The following is a 27,379-nucleotide window of genomic DNA, read 5'->3' as shown; positions in this document are numbered from 1 at the left end:
GACATTTATCCAATAAACCAGTGAAGATCTGTGACCAAGGAAATAGCACAATTAGCTATAATGGTGTGCACAGTAGTAATATGATTAGGAAAGATGCTTTTTGCCCTGGGAAACACAAAGGCGATGGATATTGTAGATGTTTGCAGTTATGTATTTGAGAGAACATTAGAGCTAAAACAAGGGCCAAGTGTGGTGGGGCTAATGCCTGTAATCGCAACACTTTGGGAAGCCGAAGAAGGTAGACTGTTAGAGCCCAGGAATTTGAGACTAACCTGGGCAACACACCTATCGTTAAAAAATTAAAAATTAGCTAGGCATTGTGACATGTGCCTGTGTTCCCAGCTACTAGGGAGGCCAAGGTGGGAGGACTGACCTGGGAGGTCAAGGCTGCATTAAGCCACAATAGCATTACCGCACTCCAGCCTGACTGACAGAGTGAGATCTTGTCTCAATAAAAAAGAGGCTAAAGCAGTGATTACAGTGGGATTGGGAAGAGAAATAATGAACAGATTAGACAAACAAACACTGTTAGGCAAAATAACATTTGATATGTAAGATCTGGAAATAAAGTTAACGAGGAATGGAAAGTGACGTTTTAAGGTTGAGTAACTGGGAGAATTATGAAACTACTGACTGTAAAACTGAGTCAGTTTTGGTAGAACGATGATGAGTCTTTTTTTTTTTTTTTTTTTGATAAATTCTCACTTTGTCTGCCAGGCTGGAGTGCAATGGTGTGATCTTGGCTCACTACAGCTTCAACCTCCTGGACTCAAGTGATCCTCCCACCTCAGTCCCCCAAGTAGCTGGGACTATAGGCATGTGCCACCATACCCAGCCAATTTTTTTGTATTTTTTGTAAGGATGGGTTTTGTCATATTGCCCAGGCTGGTCTGGAACACCTGAGTTCAAGCGATCGGTCCGCCTCACTCAGCCTCCCTCCCAAAATGCTATGATTATAAGCATGAGCCACCACATCTGGCAGATAATGAGTTTTTTGGTCTTCGTCTTCAGTTTGGAAGTTTCAAAGTAATGCCAGGCACAGAATAGGTAATCATGAAGACAATCTATCCACAAAGAACTTGCAAATGTGCATCTCACTCAAGCTGCTGCTGTGACTATGTATATTTAAATATAAGTACCTTTTACCGTTAACAGAAATGTAACGAAACTTTATCATATTACTGTTTCCAGTAGGATCTATTACTGGAGATATCATTGATGAATTAATGTCTTCTGATGGTAAGTAGGTTAAAATTTTTACTAACTCATTCATCAGTAATGTTTTCGTGGAATTTATAAGAGAAACGTGATTTAAAAGAAATGAACATATATTTGCCAACTGCTTTAGTATGAAGATTCATGAAAATTCTCCCTTAATACTTATAGTAAGTAATAGGCATCCTTTGGAATTTATTTTTCTTTGCTTGCATTTTGAGGAAAAGGAATCCATATGGGGATGCTTCTCACCTTCACTGAAAATAAACTGTTGGTACTGTAGCCCTTTCCACTCCTGAAGGATCTGGCCCAAGAAGAGTAAAATAACTTGTCTAAATCAGCAGGTGATCTGAACACCTGCTTTTGTAAATACCCCTACCCTGGCCAATTTCAAGCTGCCAATGTGAAGTAACAGAATTAGTATTAACATTAACCACGTTGTTTTCTAACCTGAAAAATTCTGAAATATCAGTTAGCTACAATATGCTAATTACTTTAATAATTTCTCTCCTTCTGTAAGTTCTTGGATCAGAGTCCTGATTCCTAACAAACATAGTAGAAACCTACCAAGTGGTAGCAGATAAGTTAGCAAATGTTATAGTAATTAAAGGTGTAGTAAACATATGTGTAGAAGCAGAGAACATCAGCACACTTTGTAAGCCCAGTTTATTCTTCTGTTTGCAAAATGGCAAACAAAACACTTTCATTAGTGTTTTTTGTTTTTTTTTTTTGAGGCGGAGTCTCCTCTGTCACCCAGGCTGCAGTGCAGTGGAATGATCTCAGCTCACTGCAACCTCCACCTCCTGGGTTTAAGTGATTCTCCTGCCTCAGCCTCCCAAGTAGCTGGGATTACAGGCGCCTGCCACCTCACCTGACTACTTTTTGTATTTTTAGTAGAGATGGAGTACCACCATGTTGGCCAGGCTGGTCTCAAACTCCTGGCCTCAAGTGATCCGCCTGACTCGGCCTCCCAAAGTGTTGGGATTACAGGTGTGAGCCTCTGCACCTGGCCTCATTAGTGCTTTTTAGTCACATTATCTTAGTGTTCAACCAATGAAAAATTTGACTTCTATTTCTCAATCTAATATCAATAATCAATGTATCAATTATTACTAAATGAGAATCTTTCAAAATACACATTACACAGTCTTTAATTTGGAATGATGTACTTGATAGTATTTTGTTAAAGATCATTAACCATATGTAGAAACCATCTTTAACACTGAATTTTTTTGTTTGCAGTGTTTCCTCTCTTAAGGCTTTCTCCTACCCCGGCAGATGACTACAACTTTAATTTAGATGATAATGAAGGAGTTTGTGATCTGTTTGATGTCCAGATACTAAATTATTAGATTCCATGGAAACCTGGGACTGTTATCTACCTCTAACTGTATAACATTTTAGACTTCTTAATAACCTAAGTATTTAAAATAATGAATGTAACACCTTTTTAGTTCACTGATTCTGAAGTGTTCTTCCCTAATACTTTCTTTACTTCACAAAACTTCAACCATAAAAACAAAGGGCTCTGATTGCCTTAGGGGATAAGTGATTTAATATCCACAAACCTCCCCACTCCCAAAAGTAACTATATTCTGGATTTCAACTTTTCTTCTAATTGTGAATCCTTCTGTTTTTTCTTCTTACAAGAGGAAAGTTAAAGGACACTATAGGTCATCACAAACAAGTTGGCCCAGGGCTCATTACTTGTTTGTCTTATATTTTTACTGCCGCCAAACTGCCTGTATTTTTGTACGTCCTTCTATCCAAACAGACATTCACTGCCACTTGTAAAGTGAAGGATGTAAACGAGGATATATAACCGTTTCAGTGAACAGATTTTGTGAAGTGCCTTCTGTTTTAGCACTTTAAGTTTATCACGTTTTGTTGACTTCTGACATTCCACTTTCCTAGGTTATAGGAAAGATCTGTTTATGTAGTTTGTTTTTAAAATGTGCCAATGCCTGTACATTAACAAGATTTTTTAAAATAAAATTGTATAAAACATTTAATTTATTGGTCTTTGTGGGGAATCACTACTGTTTTACAACTGAGCCATTAATTTTGTAGCTTCATCAACATTAACTGGTTTGCTTTCATGACGCCGCTGAGGAATCTGAAAGGAGAAAGACTGTATTTAAAAATGCAGACAACAAGCAAAATGACTTACATAATCTGTTATCCAATTTAATTTTTCTAGTCATACCTTTGGAAGCAGAACAATTAATCTGTTTATTCAGATAATATTTTAGAGACTGGATATGCTATTTACACTATAGAGCCAAGTATACTAGAGAGCCAAGTAACACTAAAAATTACACTCAACTTTACAGGCTTTGAAAATTTATTAGATTTCAATTTGCTAGCCATAAAAAAAGCAAATGATTTCTGCTTACCAGTTCTTTCTGCAGAGGGTCAAGCGAAAGGCCTTTTGAGAAATGTGCAAGTTCCTTTTGTACATCTACAAAAGCTTTATTTACTCTGTTGATTTTTTCTTCATTCATAATGTTTATCTTTTAAAAAAGAAAAATAAATTAATCTATGATCTCAAAACATTAAAGATAAGATACATTCAACCTTAACCCTGTTAAATCTAAAATCTAAAGACTCTTACCAACAAATTAGGGATAATTCACTCTAAAATCCTTATAGACTTATTGGGAAATTTTAGACAAAAGGTTTTGGTTTTTAAAAAATGGGATTTAATGTGGATATGCCTTGCACTTTCTGGTACAGAAGGCCAAAATATGTGACTGTGATATTGTGATTCATATTAAGATATATATGTGAGTGTGTGTGTGTGTGTGTCTTCATCCTCATTTTCTGTCAAACAGCTTTTTAAATCATTCTATCAAGAGGAATAAGAGTGTCTTGAATGCTAATGAGACGGATGGTAGCTGGAAGTCTGTAGAATGCTTCAGGATGATGGCTGATCAGATAAAAAACACAGGGTTAGAGGATTAGGACTTTCTGCTCCAGGGAGAGGAGTGGGGATAAAAGTTAAGCCCATCACTAATGGCCAATGATGTAATGAATTATGCCTACATAATGAAGCCTCCGTAAATCTTCACAAAAGAACTGGTACCAAAGAGCTTTTCTCCGTAAAAGAACTGGGTTCAAAGAGCTTCTGGATAGCTGAACACAATGGAGGTTCCTAGACTGGAATGCCCAGAGAGTAGGGAAGCTCCATGCTCCTTCCCATGTACCTTGCCCTCTGCCACTCTTCCATCTGGCTATGCATCTGCCTCCTTTGTAATATCCTTTATAATAAAATAAACTGGTAAAAGTATTTTCCTGGGTTCTGTGAGCTGCGCTAGCAAATTAATTGAACCCAAGGAGGGGGTCACAGGAACCCTTATTTATAGGTGGTTGGTTAGAAGCACAGCAAAACATCTGGGGCTTGTGATTGTCACTAGTAGTCGGGGAGAGGCTTAGGACTCAACTCTCAACCTGTGGAATCTGATGCTATCTCCAGATCTGCAGTGTCAGATTTGAAATAAAGACACCCAGCTGCTGCCTGCTGAAAATTCATCTGCAGAATTGTTAGGTATGGGGGAACCTCCCCACAAATCTAGTATCAGAAGTGTTGAGTGACTGTAGTAGAGTGAGAGTAAGAGAAACTGAGTTTGTTTTTTCCTATATCCTTACAGTGACCAAAATCTTTCTAGGCTAAAGTGATGTCATCCCTCATCTATACAAGAAATCTGGATCAAATACTTTAAGTGCCATCTAACATAAGTATATCTCTGAATCCTTCCTTGACGTTCTCGTCATAATGGAAGTCCTCCTCTTTTTAGTGTAACAGGTAGGGGTGGTGCTCCTGTTCTTCACTGCTGCTGCCAAACAATTTCTCCTTCAAAACTCTTACCTCGGCCAGGCTCAGTGGCTCACGACTGTAATCGCAGCACCTTGAGAAGCCAAGGTGGGTGGATTGCCTGAATTCAGGAGTTTGAGACTAGTATAGCCAACATGGTGAAACCCTGTCTCTACTAAAAATACACAAATATTAGCTGGGCATGGTGGTGTGCACCTGTAATCCCAATTACTTGGGAGGCTGAGGCAGAGGAATTGCTTAAACCAGGGAGGTGGAGGTTGCAGTGAACTGAGATTGCACCACTGCACTCCAGCCTGGGTGAGAGAGACTCCGTCTCAAAAAACAAAATCCTTACTTACCTTTTTATGCTGCCTACCCATAGATCTCTCTCGTACCTCCTGTCCAAATAAAATAACATTCCTCAAATCCACCAAGCTTTTCTCTAGATCAGGGCCTCTGCACTTGCTATTTTCTTTGCCTTGAATACACTACTCCCAATACTTCCTAGCTCTTCGCATTGCTAGCTCTTTACCATTCTAGTCTTGGGTTTCCATGTCAACTATGAAGACCATCCTATATAAAATGTCATCCCCAAAACTCCCATCACTTGATTTTATCCTTAGCATTTATAAAATCATCAAACTGTTCAAATAAAAGCTTAACTCAGCTTATGAAAGTTGAATGATAAAATGTTAGATTTCTATAGACTATTATAATTAAACTGAGTCCTGGAGAGCTGAATCCACCTACTACCGAAACTTGAAAACATTTTCTTAAAAATTTTTCTTAAAAGAATCTAGTTAATCTTGATGAAGTAATTTCTCAAGTATTTTGAAATATAAACAAAGAAAAAAAAGAAAACTTCAAATTGTGCATTTCAAAAAATATTTTAAATCTTCATTTTACAGGTTTTTATCTGAACTGCACATGTCTTCAGAGAGATACGAATTATTGAGGAGAAAAAGAATAGGTGCTCACTGACATCCCATGTCTTGCCTCTATTAATATATTCTTATATTTGAGTTCAAAGATAAGAACTGTTTCCCATACTATGGTTTTTAAATGAGTTACATGCCAGTAAAACTATTAAATTGAAGCTTCACACATTTGTAGTTAAAATGTTTTTTTCAACATTTGTTTTCAAGAAAGGAGATTTTTGTTTTGTTTTGTTTTAGACAAATGCTTGAAACCATCCTTACCTTTCTAGGAAAAACTAAGAACCTTTTTAAAAAGTAATGGCATATAGTTGTTCAGTAGCTTACAATGACACTTTGCTTATAAACAATGCAGTCAGAGTGCTTAACTAATACTCACCTTCTTAAGATTAGTGGTAACTGGTTTTGCTTTGTTTTTAGCCTTAAAGTTTTTTTGGCTTGCTATGTGAAATACATTCCTGGACTTAGGCCCTCTTAATTTGTTTTTGGCCATTGTCTAGAAAAGATAACAAATACAATCAAATTGCCCACATTTATGAACCGTAAGTTAATTTTACGTTTTTAAAGGCACAAATTAATCTGAGAAATTCCATCTTACTATTGATTATTTGTAAAGTTGATGCTTAAGTTATTTCTATGTTTTTCTCTCCTACTAGATTTTCTGCTCTTTGAGTACAGAGTATGTATCTAATTCTTCTCTGTATCCCCAGTACCTGGCCCCTAGGAGGCATCCAATTAATATCCACTGGTTGAATTCATTAATATCATCGACACAATAACTTATTCTCAGCAGTACCTCACCACCCATCCCTCTACATACTAGTATGCTATTCTGGTTCCTATCATTCTTTAGAGACTGATCTGTCTCCTTCTTGACTTCTCTTTTATTTCTTTTTACTCTCCCCACTTTCTCTCCTGTGCATCCCATCAAAATCAGTCCTTAATCCTTCAGTTCCTACCTTCCTCTCTCCCCCTTAAATTATTTTTATGGCTTCCATATTAGCTCTGTGTGAATGGCTCTTGCCTTGAAATGTTGGATATTGTCTTTGCTATGTAGCTAGAGATGCATTAAGCCAGTAAATTCTACCTTAAAACCTCTCTCATATCTGCCTTTAAAAATGTATATGAGGAATAATTTTTAAAAGATAACAGGTATTGAGCTTTTATTATATGTACGAGCACTACACTAATGTGCTTTTAACTCATTTACTCCTTACAACAACCCTTTGTAAGAAGTACTATTATCCCCATCTTAAAGATTCAAATGAAAAAACTCATGCAACGAGAACTTAATTTGCCCAGTGTCACACTGTCAATAACCAGGAGATGCCAGGACTAACAGCCAGACAGACTAGATCAGAGATAATGTTATGTGGTATTGCACCTCATGTATAAATATAAAAGCTATACAAAAACATGGTATACTATTACTTAGTTGAGGACTGGGTTACTGCTGAAGTCCCTAGGTCCATTTGTTCAGACCACTGTCAAACTATGCCCATGGACCAAATCAGGCCAAGCACCTGTCCTTGTAAGTAAAGTTTAACTAGAGGCCAAGCACAGGTGCAGTGGCTCACACCCATAATCCCAGTGAGGAAGGAGACCCAGGCATCTGGGATTACCTCCCGCTCTGTCTTCTGCACTGCATTTCAATAGAAGAAAAGGCTGGCTCGCCGGCACCTCCTAACTTTACCTTCCTGTAAACACGCTTGGTACTGAGGAAACTCTCCGAAAGACACTGTTTTTACTTAAAACAAGATCAAACCCCCACCCACTCCTCCATCCAGAGACCAAACCTTTTCACATGCAATTCCTAAAACTGTAAACCCAAAACACTTTCATATATGATTCATAAAACTGTAAACTTGAAATCTTTTCATTGTAAACCAGAAATCTTTTCGCATGTGATTCCTAAAACTGTAAACCCGAAACCCTTTCGTATATGATTTCTAAGGCTGTAAACCTAAGGTTTTTCCACATGTAATATCTAGAGTATAAGCCTTATATAAAGGCAGAGCCTCCCTTTGTTAGACAAGTTGAGTTTGGACAAATTATCACTGGAGGCTCCCAGCCGTAATAATTAACTCCTTCCTTTACCATTTGGTGTTTGAGGGCTCTGTTTCTTGCAGCTGCTCCTGCAACACCAGCACTTTGGGAGGTGGATTGCTTCAGCTCAGAGGTTCGAGACCAGCCTCGCCATCATGGCAAAACCTTGTCTCTACTAAAAATACAAAAATTAGCTGGCTGTGGTGGCACACACCTGTGATCCCACTTACTTAGGAGGCTGAGGCAGGAGAATTGCTTGAACCTGGAGGGCAGAGGTTACAGGGAGCCGAGATCGCACTACTGAACTCTAGCCTGAGTGACAGAGTGAGACTCTGTCTCAATTAATTAAAAATAAATAAAGTATAATTGGAATACAGTTATGTCCATTCAATCACGTGCTGCTATGGCTGCTTTCCTGCTACAACTATGACCCACGATGTCCAAAATATTTACTGCCTGGCCTTTTACAGAAAGTCTGCCAACCCCTGGCTTAAGCCATCTATCTGCACAGTGGCTATCTGGCACCGAGCTATGCCATCGACCTTCCCAAAGTTAAAAACATTCAACAGCTCTCCCACATAAGGAACAACATTCCTTGGCCTGGCATATTACCGGCACGCTGAATCTACCCTAAATCCGCCAAACATATCTCTTGCTATGCCTCTATAAACACTGCCCTAGCCAGCCTGGTCTAACTATTCTCTTGCACAAACACCTTGAACATTCTTCCTTTTTTTCCTTTGCTCAGTCACAGCCTTGACTGAAATTTCTATCTTCCTTCATACCCTTGCTACATTGTGAATAGTTAAGGAACTAAAGAAACAGCAATGCTTTTGAACCCCAACAGTATTCCTCCTACTTAAAGAATGCAGAAAATACATGATTATTACAGAAGACGCAAAAAACAAAATTCACATAATAAAACTCCTCAAATTAAGTAATCCAAAATTATTCCAGTCCCGGCGCGGTGGCTCATGCCTGTAATCCCAGCACTTTGGAAGGCCAAGGAGGGTGGATCACTTGAGGTCAAGAGTTCGAGACCAGGGTGGTCAACATGAAACCCCGTCTCCACTAAAAAAAATTAAAATTACATGGGAGTGGTGACACGCGCCTGTAATCCCAGCTACTCGGGAGGCTGAGGCACGAGGAGGCAGAGATTGCGGTGAGCTGAGATCGCGCCACTGCATTCCAGCCTGGGCGACAGTGAGGCTCAGTCTCAAAAATAAACAAACATGCTAGGTGTGGTAGAGAACTTATATTTAATACATAAAAAATATATATGAAACATACATAATGACAAGATATATACGGAACATACGCAGACAAGATCAGTATTATATTGAACATGACACTACCTATCATATACACGGACCATGCGCAGGCAGCATACAGTGGAGTTTACTAGAGCTGGAGACCTCAGCAAGTTTCGTGCATAAAGTAACACACCCGTGGGGGTGTGGGAGGGGAGGGAAATTCTCTGACAACCACGTGGAAACTGATCATGAAGGACACAGCCCATAACTGGGACTCCGTCAAGAGGTGAAGGCCCAACAGGCACCCAGGTTTCGGGCCTGCTACCCGGTAGGGCTACCTGAGGCAGAGCGCGACGAAACCGACACAAGGTCTGCCCAAACTAACCCCGACCTCTACAAACTTCCCGCCAGCTTTCCGGAAAACTTACTAAACTCTCACTAGGAATTCAATACTTGCGTGCAGTTTCTTAAGCTCCAGGTGACGCCATCTGGCACGTACGGCGTCCAGGAAGTTCCGGGGAGAATGAACCAGTCAGGATTCCGCTCACGAGCCATATCCCCGCCCACAAAGCGTAGTTCCGAGCGCAGTTTCTGCTCCCCACCCTCCCAGGGGTCCCGCCCACAGAGCGGGTTCCCACCCACCTGGCGTAGTGCCGCCCACAGAGCCACCTCTGCAGAGCAAGGTGAAGTAAAAGAGCGAAGGCCCGCCCATGCTAAGTTCAGTCTCATTAGCATTCCCTGTCTTCCACGGCGTTGCATATCCTCCTCAGCTGAAGCGAGCTTGGAGCCTTATAGACCCAGCCAAGTGTCGCCTTCCCGGCGTGGGTGCTTCTGCAGAAACTTCCCGAGGTGCTTCTGAGACTGCACAGTGAAGACAGTCTCACTGGAGGTCAGCTCTCCGTCCCGGACTCCAGGCTGTCGCTGCCACGCTCCCAGGAGGGGATGCTGGACCTTGAAGTTGGAAAAGGTCTAAAGGTATAATCTCCGAAGGGAAGATTTGTAATGAGCTGCGAGTTAGAAATGCTTTTCTCATTGCAGCATCCTTATTTCAAAAACAGAATTTTTGACAGCACTGCAAAGGCACAGGAAACCAGGCACAGTATAAAATATATAAATAAAACAGGTACCAAGGAACTTAAAACATTCAACCCATAACGTCGTCTAGGTTTTTCTGTTTTAAGAAAATTAACTCAGTTCTTCCAAGAGAATAACCCTATAAAAGCTAAGTTTTCACACGTGTCTCTTTTTGTTGAGGTCATAAGAAAAGCTGGATTTCAAACAAATGTAGATGGTAAGAATTAAAGAGGAGATCCACGAGGTCAACAGATCGAGACCATCCTGGTCAACATGGTGAAACCCCGTCTCTACTAAAAATTACAAAAAATTAGCTGGGCACGGTGGCGCGTGCCTGTAGTCCCAGCTACTTGGGAGGCTGAGGCAGGAGAATTGCCTGAACCCAGGGGGCGGAGGTTGCGGTGAGCCGAGATTGCGCCATTGCACTCCAGCCTGGGTAACAAGAGCAAAACTCCGTCTCAAAAAAAAAAAAAAAAAAAAAAAATTAAAGAGGAGAGAAACACGAAGGGTGACTTTTCAGTCAACAAGGACAGGTTTATTTTAAATAAACGTGAGAGGGGGCGACTGGCCGAGTTAGGTCAGAGCCACACCCTTCCAGACTAAGAGTTTTTAAGGATTCAGGGTGGGAGAGTTCATCAGAGGCTTGGACTGCTTCTGTGCCTCTTCCTTGTGCTTATCTGGGAGAGAGAGTTGCATGTCTGTTCCCATACATCTTTCTGCAGTTGCAGGCATATTCCCTGAGTCTGCTTTTAGCTTCCCTATCTTAGTGTACCTGAAGGGAAAGGAATGTGCTTATTAAGGCCCAAGGTTTTACTGGGGCCCATTGCGTGAGGCTGAAGTTTGGCAGTTTCCCAAGAGACTTTCCCCCCTGCTTTCCTCTGTGCCTAAGCTGTCCTGTTTTACTGTCTGCTCTTTCTGTCTGCTTGTAGTTATAAGAGAAGTGATTTCCTTGAAATGCATGAGGCTAGAAAGGGAGCTGGAACTGTTTGTCTGAGATGACAGTGCTCCTGCTCTGTTAGTAGAACTGACGTTTATATGCCATTTTGTAGCTTACACAAGATTTCAGTCTACACTATGCTCTAGGTACCAAAATAAGGTGATAAAACCACTCCTCTTTTGCAAGTGATGATACTACTAAGGTTCAGAACGAGTTTAAGTGATTTGCTAGCAGCCACAAAACAAACTAGTAATTGACAAAGCCAGACATTTTTGTGAAACGAAGCATTTTTTAAAACAATTTTTTAAAAGTTTTTATAAACTTGGCAATTCACAAATCCACACTGGTTAGTACTTGGTCAAGTCCTCTTTCCAACAAACCAGCTACTTGCTACTTACAGAAAGATAAACAATTTTTGCAATAAATCATTTTATTATGTTTACACTCATCACAAAAAAAAATAAGGAACACAATAGACTAAGGAGAAAGGAATATAAATTGCTTGCCATTGTATGTTTATTCAAACTTTTGTGTTCTTTCTAAAGATTCACCTGTTAAAAACACCTAAAAATGCTGGTATAAAATACTCATAAAGTGTTAGAGTTATTCACAAAACTGAGGCAAATAAGTCAGGTATAATTATTTGGTTATTTGAATGTGAGGTTGTTGATGTATATACAGAAGCCAAAGAAATAGATGTAACAGAATGGCATTACAGTGTTTATGAAAACTGGTAGGTCTCACTTTTATTCTGAAGTGGTGAAATAACATGGTTATTAAGGCAAGAGCAGAGGTCTGAGTGAGGAGGCCTGGGTTTTTGGTTTGCCTCTCCCACCAGCCGACAATATGACCTTGGAAAAATTACTTCATTTCTCTGTGCCACCTTTTCCCATATGCATGTAGATGGTCAGTATATCCACTTGAGAAAACATGGATTATCTGCTCAACATTCCTTTCTGTATAACCATTCTTCTGCCATCAAGTGGTCCTCCTCAAGGATTTTCCAGCTAAAGGCAGTGGAAAATGCTGTCTCTTGCATTTGGTATCTTTGTGCTGGGATGATATAAAATCAAGGTTCCTGATGGCCATCTCCTCCAGCAACTTGGAGGAAGCCTTCCCACAATGAGAGCAACACACACAAGAAAACAGAACTGAACAGAGAAGAAAACTCTGATGTGATCATTTGAGTCCTTGGATGAAGCCATAGACGGAAGAAAGATCCATCCCTCTACTTCCTGAGCTAAAATACTGCTTTATCTGAGCTGAAACTACTTTGGGTTGTTTTTATTTTATTTTTTTATTAGTCACTTTTACCTGAAAGAGTCTTGACTCCTGTCCTACCTACTTAACAGGATTATTATGCAGAATTAGTGAAATATAAAACATGAAAGCGTAAGGTATTATTAAAACAAAAGAGGCCGGGCGCGGTGGCTCACGCCTGTAATCCCAGCACTTTGGGAGGCCGAGGCGGGTGGATCACGAGGTCAAGAGATCGAGACCATCCTGGTCAACAAGCTAAAACCCTGTCTTTACTAAATATACAAAAATTAGCCGGGCATGGTGGTGCGTGCCTGTAGTCTCAGCTACTCGGGAGGCTGAGGCAGGAGAATTGCTTGAACCCAGAAGGCGGAGGTTGCGGTGAGCTGAGATCGTCCCATTGCACTACAGTCTGGGTAACAACAGCAAAACTACGTCTCAAAAAGAAAAAAAAAAAATTAAACAAAAGAAAGGATCCTGTTAATTTCTAAGAACCATGTTTATCCATGTACCAAATGAACCATATATAAAGAAAATAGCTTAAAGATTTTTCATCTTAAAAATATATGCAAAAATTAAATTTCCAGTTTTTATAACAATCTTAAAGATGAGTAAAATTGTAAATAGAAAAAAAATCTTTCAGAAACCTTAGATTTCCTGGGATAGACTCAGCAGTGCAAAGATCTTTATACGAACCTGAACCTCAAACAACTGTCTTGGAAGCGATTCAACAAGTAAAGATAATTAAGGAGAAGAAGAAAATGAGGGCACACATAAATTACAAACCATCTGTAACCAAACTCATAGTCCTCTAAGAGAACAGAGCCAGCCTTGTATAGATGATACTCCATAATAAATTTCTTTCATGTATTTAACCTCTGTTGCTACACAATTTCATTCAGTTAAAATAGTTTGGACACCTAGGCTCTGGGGAAGCTCAAAGGAAGTATATAACACATTTCTATCTTTCAGGGAGGGCACAATTGTCTGGATTGTAAATGCACAGGGAACAATGATTTTTGACAGAAAGTGGTAAGAACAATTGATAAATGCACAAAATATGCTATTTATGGGCAGAGATAATTCTGAATTCTGGAAACATTCATGTTAAAAGCTCTCATTTCATTATCTCAGAGCAGAAATCAGCAGTCTTCAGCCCAAAGGCCGATCCAGTCCACTACTTATTTTTGTATAGCCCATGAGCTAAGAATGAACTTATATCTTAAGATGGGGAGAAACTCAACATAAGAATGATACATAGCAACACATACATATTCTATTAAATTCATGTTTCAGTGTCCACAAGGTGTCACTGCAGCACAGCCATGCTTATTGGTTTACATCCTATCTGGCTGCTGTCGTGGTATAATGGTAGTGCCGAGTACTTGGGAAAGAAACTGCATAGCCCGCAAAGCCTAAAACATTTACTACCTGAGCCTTTACCAATTTAATTTTTTTTTTAACAGAGTCTCACTCTGTCACCTAGGCTGGAGTGCAGTGCTGCAAACACTACTCACTGCAGCCTCCACCTCCTGGGCTCAAATGATCCTCCCACCTCAACCCCCCAAGTAGCTGGGACTACAGGTGCACACCACCATGCTTGGCTAATTTTTATATTTTTTGTAGACATGGTTTTGCCATGTTGCCCCAGGCTGGCCTTGAATTCCTACGCTCATGCGATCCACACCCCTTGGCATCCCAGATTCTGGGGTTACAGGCATAAGCCACTGCACACAGCCACCAATTTAAAACTTTAAACCTTTGCCAATCCCTATATTAGAGTTGAGCAGCATGGTGGTATTATTCAGAATATTGCTGTTTTATACTCAAATACATGGGCAGTTAAAAGAATTTTCCTCCCAGCATTTCAAGAAGGTAGGAAAGCCTTAATGTCATGAGTTTGGGTTCACTTTAATCTAATGGTTATCAATAATTTTCATTCTTCTGGGCTAAAAACAGAAGCTTCCAGTTATATAGAAGATATTTCTACCTGGATCTATCTTAGGAAGTAGAAACGGGAAATGGCTTAACCCTAGGGGAGAGATAACACTGGAGAAATTGCTGAGGAAAGGCAGTTAAGGACTTTCTACAAGTGCTTGAGACTATTCCTGTGGCCCCCCCCGTACCACAGCCCTGGGAGCAGTAGCATAAAATCTTGCACCAATAAATGGCACAGAAGGGATGGAGCTTTCTGCCTTTAAATATAATCTGGACTTTGTCACTGAGCATCTCAGCAGCCACTGTGATGAATTGAAGACCAGAGAAAGTTTCCTATTTTCTGGGCACTGGATAAGCCACTCACTTCCATATACTTGAGACTGAGATCAAATTTTTATGCCAAATTAAGAAGTAAAAGTAGGAGTCAGGTCTAATTTGATCTAAAATTTTAAGTTTTATGATGTTTCTAACACACTTATACTCAAGCACTGAATTGTTATGATGACCCTTTTTTTGGAGACAGGGTCTTCCTCTGTCACACAGGCTTTCTGCAACCTCCGCATCCTGGGCTTAGGTGATCCTCCTACCCCTCATCCTGTGTAGCTTGGATTACAGGCATGTGCTACTATGCCCAGCTAATTTTGTTTATTTTTTGCAGAGATGAGGTCTTACTTTGTTGCTCAGGCTGGCCTGGAACTTCTGGGTTCAAGCAGTCCTCCTGCCTTGACCTCCCAATATGTTGGAATTACAAGCGGAAGCCATCATGCCCCACCATGATGTTTCTTAAACTCAGCATTTTAACTGGCAAAAGTGGAGCTATAAAAGCATTCTAGATATACATACATATATCTGTATACATACACATACATATACATACGGCATAACATAAGAAGGCCTTGACCCACACATGGACATGCTGATTGTGGGAAAGGCCCAATATGGGTGGAGGTTGGGGCTGTGGAGATGCTGTTGAAGATGACACTGTTAAGATAAACTAATAAAGGGCCTTAACAACCAGGAAGTGTTCATTTCACTTTAGTATTTTTAAATACTTCAGTATTTCCTAAAAATAAGGATATTCCCTCTCATAACCAGAATGCAGCCATCAAAACAAAAAATGAATACTGACACATTACTTTTTTTTTTTTTGTGGAGTCAGCAAATCAGAGAAATACACAAAGCCAAGTCTGAAAGAGAGGGAAAGACTGAAGGAGACAGACAGGCAAGGATCAGAGTGGAGAAAGGACAGTGTCAAATGATGGGGCAGGGTGCCCTGAGAAAGGAGAGGCAGTTGCCAATGTGTCACCTAGGCAGTTCTTCAGGCATCAGCCAGACAGAATCTCCTGTGAGCAGGGCTTGTGTATATATATATTTTTAATTGTCCACATATTTTTTTTAAGAAGAGAAAGGGGGAGAGAGAACAGGAGTCTTGCTCTATGGCCCAGGTTGGAATGCAATCCAAAAATAGGTATCAAAAACCTCCTTTATGCCGATAATTGTGCTTAACAGCGGAGACAGGAAGGAATAAGGGAAGAAAATAACAAACAAACAGCCAACCAATATTTCATTTAAGTTTGTGAAATGCTATGCAAATGCTGAAGAGTGATTTACTTCCAATTATGTGGTCACTTTCAAAATAGGTGTAATGTGATACTGAGAAAAATGTATGTTCTGTGGACCTGGGGTGAAGAATTCTATAAATATTCACTGAGTTTACTTGTTCCAGGTCTGAGTTCCAGTCATAGATGTCCCTGTTAATTTTCTATCTCGTTGATCCGTCGAATATTAACAATGTGGTGTCAAAGTCTCCCACTATTATTGTGCGGGAGTCCAAGTCTCTTTATAAGGCATTAAGAACTTGTCTTATGTATCTGGGTGTTCCTATATTGGGTGCATATATATTTATGATCATTGACTCCTGCTGTTGCATTGATCCTTTTACCATTATGTAATGTTCTTCTTTGTTTCTTTTAGTCTTTGTTACTATTAAAGTCTATTTTGTCAGAATGACAAAACTTTTGCAGTTTGACAAAAGTTACAACTCCTGTTTTTTTTGTTTTTTTTTGCTCTCCATTTGATTGATGTCTTCCACCAACCCTTTGTTTTGAGTCTTTGTGTGTCCTTGCTTATGAGATGGATCTGGATACAGTGTACCGATGGGTTTTGACTTTTTATTCAATTTGTCTGTCTGTGTCTTTGATTGGGGTGTTTAATCCATTTAAATTTAGGATTAATATTGATATTTGTCAGTTTAATCTTGTTGTTTAATGCTCGCTGGCCATTTTGCCCATTAGTTGATATAGATTCTTCAATATGGAAATACACTTTACCTTTTGGTAAGTTTTTGGGATGACTGATACTGGTTGTTCCTTTCTGTGTATAGTGCTTCTTTCAGAAGCTCTTGTAAAGCAGGTCTGGTGGTGATGAAATCTCTGAGTGCTTGCTTGTATGCAAAAAATTTTATTTTTCCTTCATTTGTGAAGCTTAGTTTGGCTGGATATGAGATTCTGGGTTGAAAATTGTTTTCTTTGAGAATATTAAATATTGACCCCCACTCTCTTCTAGTTTGTAGGGTTTCTGCTGAGAGATCTGCTGTGAGTCTGATAGGCTTCCCTTTATGGGTAACCTGACCTTTCTCTCTAGCTGCCCTTAGAACTTTCTCCTTTATTTCAACCCTGGTGAATCTAACGATTGTGTGTCTTGAGGTTGCTCTACTTGAGGAATATCTTTGTGGAGTTCTCTGTATTACCTAGAGTTGAGTATTGTCCTGTGTTACTAGGTTAGGAAAGTTTTCCTGAATAATATCCTGAAGAATATTTTCCATCTTGGATTCATTCTCTTCATGACATTCAGGTACACCTATCAAACTTAAGTTGGGTCTTTTCACGTAGTCACATATTTCTTGGAGACTTTGCTCATTCCTTTTTACTCTTTCTTCTCTAATCTTGTCTTCTAGTTTCATTTCATTAAATTGGTCTTTGACCTCTGATATCCTTTCTTCTGCTTGATCAATTCAGCTGTTAAAACCTGTGCATACTTCACAGAGTTCTCTTATTGTATTCTTCAGTTCCATTAATTCACTTATATTCCTCTCTAAATTGTCTATTCTCCTTAGGATTTCGTCAAACCTTTTTTCAAGGTTCTTAGTTTCTTTACATTGGGCTAGAATATGTTCCTTTAACTCACAGAAGTTTCTTATTATCCACCTTCTGAAGCCTAATTCTGTTAATGGAACACACTCATTCTCCATCAGGCCTTGTTCCCTTGTTGATGAGGAACTGTGATCCCCTGTAGAGGGAGAGGCATTCTGATTTTGGGTATTCTCAGCTTTTTTATGCTGCTTTCTTCCCATCATTGTAAATTTATCCACCTCTCATCTTTGTAATTACGGACTTTCAAATTAGGTCTCTGAGTGGACATCCAACTTGTTGATTACCAGCACTGGAATCTGAGCAACCCACTGTGCCAGCTAAAACAGCAGTGTTAAGATTCATGGTGCTTTTCTGCCCAGGAATCTCCGGTCTGGCTTCCTTCTTGAGTCCCTTTTTCAGTCAGCTGAATAGGTGACTCTGCCTTCCTGGAGCTCCAAACATCGACCAAAAGGGGACCCAGTCCCGTTTACTCTGCACCAAGAACTGCGGCGCCGGCCACAAGAGTTGCGCTGGCGACCTGTGGGGCTCCTCCGCTGAGAATCTCCTGGTTCATGAACAACAAAAATTCATCTGAAAGTGTGTTGTCCTCTCGTTCTCTGTGCTTTCCCTGGGAGCTACAATCCTGAGCTGCTAGTAATCAGCCATATTGGATCTCTCTCTCTCCCTTGTGTATATGACACATTACTACTATCTAATCCTTAATTGTCATTCAGATTCCATCAGTTATCCCAATAACATCTTTTATAGCAAAATAATCCTATTCAGGGTAAAGTGTTGCATCAAGTTGTCATGTCTCTTTAGGTACCACTTACCTGGAATAGAACCTCAATCTTTCCTTGACTTTCCTGGCATGACTCTTTTGAAAAATAACCATTCAATAATGTTTTGAAATGTTTTAGAATGTTTATTTTTCTATTGTTTTCTTGTTATTAGATTTAGTATATACTGTTTTGGGTGAAAGGGGAGAAGGAAGGACAAAAATACCACAGAAGTGATGCTGTGCTCTATCATTGCATCCTATTAGTTGATATATGATTTTATTTGTCCCTTTACAGAGAAATGCAAGTTTTGATCACCTCATTAAGACAATATCTATTAGGTTTCTCCACCATAAAGTTGTTCCTTCTCAGGCCAGGTGCCATGGCTCACACCTGTAATGCCAGCACTTTGGGAAGCCGAGGCAGGTAGAACATGAGGTCAGGAATTCGAGACCATCCTGTCCAATACAGTGAAATCCTGTTTCTACTAAAAAAAAAAAAATACAAAAATTAGCCACACATAGTGGTGTGTGCCTTAGTCCCAGCTACTTGGGAGGCTGAGGCAGGAGAATCACTTGAAACTGGGAGGTGGAGATTGCCATGAGCCGAGATTGTGCCACTGCACTCCACTCCAGCCTGGGCTGCAAGAGTGAGACACTGTCTCAAAAAAAAAAATAAATAAATAAAAGAATAAACTAGGTATTGATGGAACCTATCTTAAAATAATAAAAGCTATTTATGACAAACCCACAGCCAATATTATACTGAATGGGCAAAAACTGGAAGCATTCCCTTTGAAAACTGGCACTAGACAAGAGTGCCCTCTCTTACGATTCCTATTCAACATAGTATTGGAAGTTCTAACCAGAGCAATCAGGCAAATAAAAGAAATATAGGGTATTCAATTAGGAAAGAGGAAGTCAAATTGTCTCTATTTGCAGATGACATGATTGTATATTTAGAAGACCCCATCGTCTCAGCCAAAAATCTCCTTAAGATGATAAGCAACTTCAGCAAAGTCTCAACATACAAAATCAATATGCCAAAATCACAAGCATTCCTATACACCAATAACAGACAAACAGAGAGCCAAATCATGAATGAACTCCCATTCACAATTGCTACAAAGAGAGAACACTTAGGAATTCAACTAACAAAGGACATGAAGCAACTCTTCAAGGAAACTACAAAACACTGCTCAAGGAAATAAAAGAGGACACAAACAGATGGAAAAACATTCCATGCTTATAGTTAGGAAGAATCAATATCATGAAAATGGCCATACTGCCCAAAGTAATTTATAGAGTCAATGCTATCGCCGTCAAACTACCATTGACCTTGTTCACTGAACTGGAAAAAATCACCTTAAACAAAATATGTAACCAAAAAAGAGCTCACATAGCCAAGACAATCCTAAGCAAAAAGAACAAAGCTGGAGGCATCATGCTACCTGACTTCAAACTATGCTACAAGTCTACAGTAATCAAAACTGCATGGTACTGGTACCAAAACAGAGATATAGACCAGTGGAACAGAACAGAGGCCTTGGAAGTAATGCCACACATCTACAACAATCTAATCTTTGACAAGCCAGACAAAAATGAGCAATGCGGAAAGGATTCCATTTCTATTTAATAAATAGTGTTGGAAAAACTGGCTAGCTATGTGCAAAAAGCTGAATCTGGACCCCTTCCTGACACCTTACACTAAAATTAACTCCAGATGGATTAAAGATTTAAACATAAGACCTAACACCATAAAAAACCTAGAAGAAATACTAGGCAGTACCATCCAGGACATAGGCATAGGCAAGGACTTCATGACTAAAACGCCAAAAGCAATGGCAACAAAAGCCAAAATAGACAAATGGGATCTAATTAAAATTAAGAGCTTCTGCACAGCAAAAGAAACAATCATTAAAGTGAACTGGCAACCAACAGAATGGGAAAAAATTTTTGCAAGCTACCCATCTGACAAAGGGTTAATATCCAGAATCTACAAAGAACTAAAACAAATATGCAAGAAAAAAACAACCCTATCAAAAAGTGGGCACAGGATATGAAAAAACACTTTTCAAAAGAAGATATTTATGTGGCCAAGAAACAAATGAAAAAATGCTCATCATCACTGGTCATTAGAGAAATGCAAATCAAAACCACAGTGAGATACCATCTCACGCCAGTTAGAATGGCGATTATTAAAAAATTTGGAGACAACAGATGCTGGAGAGGATGTGGAGAAATAGGAACGCTTTTACACTATTGGTGGGAGTGTAAATTAGTTCAACCATTGTGGAAGACAGTGTGGCGATTCCTCAAGGACCTAGAAATAGAAATACTATTTGACCCAGCAATCACATTACTGGGTAAATACCCAAAGGATTATAAATCATTCTGTTATAAAGAGACATGCACACAAATGTTCATTGTGGCACTGTTTACAATAGCAAAGACTTGGAATCAACTCTAATGCCCATCAAAAATAGACTGGATTGGGAAAATGTGGCACATATACACCATGGAATACTATGCAGCAATAAAAAGGATGAGTTCATGTTCTTTGTAGGGACACGGATGAATCTGGAAATGATAATTCTCAGCAAACTAACACAAGAACAGAAAACCAAACACCGCATGTTCTCACTCATAAGTGGGTATTGAACATTGATAACACGTGGACACAGGGAGGGGAACATCACATATTGGGGTCTGTTGGGGGTGGGGGTTAGGGGAGAGATAGCAGGGGGTGGGGAGGTACAACAGGAAAAATACCTAATGCAGATGATGGGGAGATGGAGGCAGCAAACCACATTGCATGTGTATACCTATGTAACAATCCTGCAAGATCTGCACATGTACCCCAGAATTTAAAGTAAAATTAAAAAAAAAATTTTTCTGCATATAAATCTTGTTCAAAATTTGTTAGATTTATACCCAAGTAATTTCATTTTGGGCATGCTATTTTAATTTGTATCACTTTAAATTTCAATTGTAATTATTTGTTGCTGGTATTGATGAAAACAATTAAATCTACAAGATTAATTGTATATGTAAAAAAAGAAAAAAGTTAATCATTCTTTTTTAATAAGTTTTTTTCTAAGGAGCCAATTTAAACTGTGTAAATAGCCCATTACTAATCAAACTTGTATATACTAGTTTTAGCACACATTGATGTTTCTTGGCTGAATTGTTACTATGATGATTGCCAGTTGGTAATTTTTGTATTTCCATCTTTTCTGCAGTCATCAGTTGACATTTTGTTGCAAGTAAAAGGTTTCTCCTCCACCTATGTATTTATTGAGATCAGTATGAGCTCATAGGTTGATATCTTACTCAACAGATTATAGTCTTTTTTTTTTTTTTTTTTTTTGAGACAGACTCTAGCTCTGTCACCCAGGCTGGAATGCAGTGGCTCAATCTCTGTTCACTGCAATCTCTGCAGCCCAGGCTCAAGTGATTCACCTGCCTCAGCCTTCTGAGTAGCTGGGACTACAGGCATATACCACCGTGCCTGCTAATTTTTGTATTTTTAGTAGAGACAGGGTTTTACCATATTGGCCAGGTTGGTCTCAAACTCCTGACCTCAAGTGATCCACCAACCTCAGCCTCCCAAACTGCTGGGATTACAGAGGTGAGCCACCATGCCTGACCTCAGATTATATTCTTTTATTATCATAATTTATTTTGATTTTCACATTACCCAGATTTGGCCAGTGAGCACTTCTTCACCTGTCGCACTATTTTGATCCATCCCTACCCTGCTTTGACCTCTTACTTTCTGGGACAACAAAGCATTCTAGGCTCATTTTGGACCTATGCTTTGCTAATCTTAGAATCAGTCATTTCTCCTCAGAGCTCCACAGAGTTCTTTTAGGTAACAAATGATACTTAGAGACCAAGATCTGGGATGAGGCATGGTGGCTCATGCCTGTAATCCCATTGTGGAAGATAGTAGGCCAAGGCAGGTGGATCACTTGAGGCCAGGAGTTCAAGACCAGGCTGGCCAACATAGCAAAATCCTAAATATATGAAAATTAGCCAGGTGTGGTAGTACACACCTATAATCCCAGTTATTTTGGAGGCTGAGGCATGAGAATCACTTGAACCTGGAAGGTGGAGGTTGCAGTGTGCTGAGGTCACGCCACTGCACTCCAGCCTATGTGAGAGAGTAAGACTCTGTCTAAAGAAAAGAAAAAGCAAGATCTAGGAAGTTGATGTTTGCATGTCTTTTCAGTGAGCATGGTTAGGAAATACATGCATGTATGTACATACTATTTGTCTGTCTACCTATCTATCAATATTCACACAGCACACCAACTGTATTTATTTCTATACGTACAAACCATGAGTTCATACTGATATCTCTAATTCCAGTTGAATACCATAGGTTTTATTTTAGTTTTCTGCCTTTTCATGCTTGTCATTTTTTCCTGTCTCCCTTATTTGAAAGATATGTACTCATTAGGTTCATCTTCCTGTATGTAACCAGTCTTCCTTCACTGTTGCCATCACTTCCCCTACCTCTACACAATGCCGGTGTCCTGGGCTGCATCATCTTCATGTACTGCCCCATGTACCCCTATGCACCCCCATGGGCGCCCTTGGAGGTGCATGGGGCAGCACATGAAGATGTGGGGCATCCTACATGGGCTCCCATCATCCACCTGGGCTGCTGCCATCTTCATGTGCTGCCACCTGAATAGTTGGTTTCCACACCCTGTTCAGGCTCTGGCTTTTCCTGGGCTGATGCCGTCTCTCTCCTCCTCATAAGACCTAATGTTAGCCAGACATGGTGGCTCATGCCTGTAATCCCAGCACTTTGGGAGGCCAAGGTAGGCAGATCACCTGAGGTTGGGCGTTTGAGACCAGCCTGACCAACATGGAGAAATCCCGTCTCTATTAAAAATACAAAATTAGCTGGGCATGGTGGTGGATGCCTGTAATCCTAGCTACTTGGGATGCTGAGGCAGGAGAATCTCTTGAACCAAGGAGGCGGAGGTTGCAGCGAGCCAGATTGGGCCATTGCACTCCAACCGGGCAATAAAAGTGAAACTGCATCTCAAAAACAAAAATGAAAACACAAAAAAACCCCAATGTCTTTTAGACTGAAGAAGGAAGGAAGGAGGGAAGGAAGGAAGGAGGGAAGGAGGAGGGAGGGAAGGAAGGAAGGAAGGAAGGAAGGAAGGAAGGAAGGAAGGAAGGAAGGAAGGAAGGAAGGAAGGAAGGAAGGAAAGGGGAAGGGGAAAGGGAAAGGGAAAGGGGGTAGAGCGGGGAAGGAGGCAGACAAGCAGATAGTAGAGTTTCAGATTTTATTCTATAGGCAATGAAAGACTTGTCCTTCTCTTTACCCCGCCCTCCTGACACACATGAGATTGCTTATTGTAGAGAATAATTTTGTTAACTGCATGAAAGTAGCTTAGAAGAAAGAATGGTTACAAGGCAGGGAAGCAGTGGTTCAGTAAATAAGTGATGAAGCCTAATGAGGCGGTAGAGATTCTTAGATGACTATGCACCCACTGTGGCTCCTCTGAGTAGCCAATGCATATTTCTGTGTAATTTCTTCACAGGTCAAATAAATATTAGAGCTACTTTCCAATGAAATTTTTTTCTTGGCCAAGTGCAGTGGTTCATGCCTATAATCCCATCACTTTAGGAGGCCAAGGCAAGAGGATCACTTGAGCCCAGGAGTTTGAGACCAGCCTGGGCAACATATCAACACCTTGTTTCTACAAAAAATACAGATTAGTTGGACATGATTGTATATGTCCTGTATACAATCATGTCCAACTAATTGTATACCTGTAGTCTCAGCTCCTCAGGAAGCTGAGGTAGGAGGAAGCTAAGCTTGTGAGGTCAAGGCAGCAGCAAGCCATGATTGTGTCACTGCACTCTAACCTGGGTGACAGAGCAAGACCCTGCCTCAAAATAATGAAAGAAATGGAAGGAAGGAAGGAAGGAAGGAAGGAAGGAAGGAAGGAAGGAAGGAAGGAAGGAAGGAAGGAAGGAGGGAAGGAGGGAGGGAGGGAGGGAGGGAGGGAAGGAAGGAAGGAAAAGAAATCTATATTTCTCATGAGCAACCAATCAGATGAACATTTTCATGATTGATTGTAAACAGGGGAATCTTTTTTTAGCCCCGCAGTGACAGAGCAGGAGAGCACCTGGCATGACTGATAAACAGTCAGAAAACAGCAAGGCTGAAGGGGGTCACATCTAGAGTATAAATGAACATTTATAATATAGCCTATATAAGAAAATGCAGCAGAATAATCTAGGTCAAATTCCTGGAAATATCTGGAGAAGGGAAACGGTTAATGAAAAGAGATGGTTAAATCTTTGTAGTGAAGGAAAAGTGACTCAGTAGATCACTATGAAGCTGCAAGAGATGAGTCACAGGCATTAGCTTTTCATGGTATGGTTTCTGTATTCAAATACCATGTTATTTTTATGCATGTTTTTCTCTCATGCTCTTTTCAGGGCCCAGAAAAAAAAACTCACCTTGGATTTCCATTCATGAATATATATTTCCATGACATGGGAGGTGTGAAAGAAGCATTTGCTGAATGAAATAAAACTTCCTGAAATGTAAAAATGAGGCAAGGGTTTGTAGCCATACACTAAAAATGATCATAAAGCACTATCACTGATAGCAATGGCCAAGATATACCTAGAAGAAACACTTTTTTCTTCTTGTAGCACTGCTTCTTGGATGTGATAGGTGCTCCACAAATATGCTATTAATTTAATTAAGCAAATTTTATTTAGCATAATTGGCCAAATGCCTAGGGATCTTGAACCTGAACTAATTATAGTCACAAACAAGAGCTTACATTTGAAATATTTGAAGGTTATGAATGGTCAAATATGTGTCACAAAGACAATAAAAATATTCAAAGGACTGGCCGGGCACTGTGGGTCACTCCTATAATCCCAGCATTTTGGGAGGCCGAGGTGGGCAGATCACTTGAGGTTGGGAGTTTGAGACCAGCCTGACCAACATGGAGAAACCCCGTCTCTACTAATAATACAAAAATTAGCCAGGCGTGGTGGCACATGCCTATAATACCAGCTACTTGGGAGGCTGAGGCATGAGAATCGCTTGAACCTGGGAGGCAGAGGTGGCAGTGAGCCAAGATCGTGCCATTGCACCCCAACACTCCAGCCTGGGCAACAAGAGTGAAACTCTATCTCAAAAAAAACATATTTAAAGGATGTGTAGTCCTTTTTCACTTTTTTAAATACTTGGTTAAAATGCAAGTAATGGTTAAAAATTAGAGAAACTGAAATATTTAGCAGGTGCATCTTTAAAACTCAAAGTTGGCAAAGACAAAGAAGGCAGTGTGCTATTAAATTTTAAAAAGTGAAGGGATGCAGTGCTTTGCAATTATCGAGTTTAATTGATAATATAAACTCTCAGCTATCTAAGTCTCAAGTATGATTTTGTGTTTCAGTTGAAACTGTTACTTTCAGAATTTACATAGACCAAAGCAGACAGTCAAAAACTGAGAGAATACCTGAAGGAGGTGAGCGAGTGGGTCTTACAGATATTTAGGGGGAGGGTGTGCCAGATAGAAAGGCCAAGAGCAGGAGAGCACCTGGCATGACTGACAAACAGTCAGAAAACAGCAAGGCTGAAGGGGGTCACATTAGGTTCTGCAGGTCATTGCAAGTACTTTGCTTTCATTCATTCATCTTTTCTTTCTTTAATTATTATTATTATTAATTTTTGAGACACAGTCTCACTCTGTTGCCCCAGCTGGAGCACAGTGGTGCCATCTCAACTCACTGTGACCTCCGCCTGCCAAGTTCAAGCAATTCTCCTGCTTCAGCCTCCTATGTAGCAGGGACTACAGGTATGCACCATCACGTCCTACTAATTTTTGTATTTTTAGTAGAGACAGAATTTCTTATGTTGGCCAGGCTGGTCTCAAACTCCTGACCTCAGGTGATCCTCCTGCCTCAGCCTCCCAAAGTGCTGGGATTATAGGTGTGAGCCACTGTGCCCAACTTTTTTGATCTATTTCTTTACAATCTTTTTTTTTCTAGGCATATATGCTATATTGCTTATTCAAATTAAAATTTCTCTGTAGATACAATTTTGTGATGTATATATCTATATATACACGTTAATAAGTAGTTTGGAAATACAGTAACATCTTTCAAAAATTATATCATCTTGATATATATGTTATTTCAATCCTTATCATTATCACTTTTGTTGTTTCTAGATCTTTTTTCTGTTATAAATACACTGTAGTGAACATCCTTTTGCATAAATCTTTGACAGAACCTCTTAATATTTTCTCAGGCACCATGTCTATGAATAGGATTTAAAGATATGAACACTTAAAATTCTTGATTTAAATTACTAAATTTTTTCCTAAAGATCACATATTCTACATTTCTACTAATAGTGGAAGAGCATGCCTGTTTTGCTGTATTCTCATTAACACAAATTGTTGATACATTTTTGTTTGTTTGTTTGTTTTTTGAGACAGAGTCTTTCTCCATCATCCAGGCTGGAGTGCAGTGGTGCAATCTTGGCTTACTGCAACCTTCTCCTCCTGGTTTCAAGCGATTTTCCTGCCTCAGCCTTCCAAGTAGCTGGGACCACAGGCATGTACTGGCATGCCCAGCTAATTTTTGTGTTTTTAGTAGAGACAGGGTTTCACCATGTTGGACAGGCTAGTCTCAAATGCCTGACCTCAGGTGATCCACTTACCTTGGCCTCCCAAAGTGCTGGGATTACAGGTGTGAGCCACATGGCCAGCCACTCTTTTTTTAAGGCAGGGTCTTACTATCTTAATTCAGCAGATCTAGAGCTGTGCCACCAGCATAGTGGCCCCTAGCCTCATGTGGCTATTGAGCTCTTCTAATGTGGCTACCCTGAATTGAGATGTGCTGTAAGAGTAAAATATATACCAGATTTGGAACGCTTTATAAGAAAAAGAAAGGTAAAAGATATGATAGTATCAATTAAGATCTAATTAGGGGACAGATTGCA

At 39.9% G+C, this 27,379-nt stretch overlaps 3 protein-coding genes across 9 annotated transcripts in view; 2 read left to right on the top strand and 1 right to left on the bottom strand.

Moving 5' to 3' along the window:
- The window catches only part of E2F5 (E2F transcription factor 5), a 43,003-nt gene extending 39,776 nt beyond the window's left edge, over positions 1–3,227 (top strand). The window contains exons 7-8 of one of the 2 annotated variants that reach the window (XM_054246321.2): positions 1,192–1,239; positions 2,458–3,227. In XM_054246321.2, coding sequence (XP_054102296.2) covers positions 1,192–1,239; positions 2,458–2,567 — 158 coding nt within the window. In that variant the 3' untranslated portion in view covers positions 2,568–3,227. The remainder of the gene's footprint in view (positions 1–1,191; positions 1,240–2,457) is intronic. The other variant, XM_054246322.2, reaches the window with a different exon arrangement.
- Positions 3,211–9,753, bottom strand: RBIS (ribosomal biogenesis factor). Of its 5 annotated transcripts, XM_054246323.2 has the most exons (5): positions 9,692–9,753; positions 8,062–8,185; positions 6,344–6,460; positions 3,612–3,728; positions 3,211–3,331 (listed from the first exon to the last, which is right to left on the bottom strand). In XM_054246323.2, the coding sequence occupies exons 2-5, from the start codon at positions 8,062–8,064 to the stop codon at positions 3,260–3,262; spliced, it is 309 nt and encodes a 102-aa protein (XP_054102298.1). In that variant the 5' UTR covers positions 8,065–8,185; positions 9,692–9,753; the 3' UTR covers positions 3,211–3,259. The 5 variants fall into 5 exon arrangements, with proteins under 5 accessions (XP_054102298.1, XP_008981102.1, XP_008981101.1 ...); XM_008982854.5 differs by lacking the exon at positions 8,062–8,185 and having other exon boundaries at positions 9,366–9,753; XM_008982853.5 differs by lacking the exon at positions 8,062–8,185.
- Positions 9,754–10,105: 352 nt separating this feature from the next.
- CA13 (carbonic anhydrase 13) overlaps positions 10,106–27,379 on the top strand; it is a 64,048-nt gene continuing 46,774 nt past the window's right edge. For both annotated transcript variants that reach the window (XM_078352733.1, XM_078352732.1), the window contains exon 1: positions 10,106–10,238. The gene's annotated coding sequence lies outside the window, so the exon portion shown is untranslated. The remainder of the gene's footprint in view (positions 10,239–27,379) is intronic.

Source organism: Callithrix jacchus, chromosome 16, assembly GCF_049354715.1.
Source record: "Callithrix jacchus isolate 240 chromosome 16, calJac240_pri, whole genome shotgun sequence".
NCBI classification, from domain to species: Eukaryota; Metazoa; Chordata; class Mammalia; order Primates; family Cebidae; genus Callithrix; species Callithrix jacchus.
This window is presented reverse-complemented; position numbering and strand designations above follow the sequence as displayed.

Bases quoted from the DNA above. Each gene is read 5' to 3' on its own strand.
- RBIS (XM_054246323.2), bottom strand. The intron at 3,729-6,343 runs GTGAGTATTAGT...CTTTTTTAAAAG, and splicing joins TTACCACTAATCTTAAGAAG to ATAAACATTATGAATGAAGA. The intron at 3,332-3,611 runs GTAAGCAGAAAT...TTCTCCTTTCAG, and splicing joins ACCCTCTGCAGAAAGAACTG to ATTCCTCAGCGGCGTCATGA.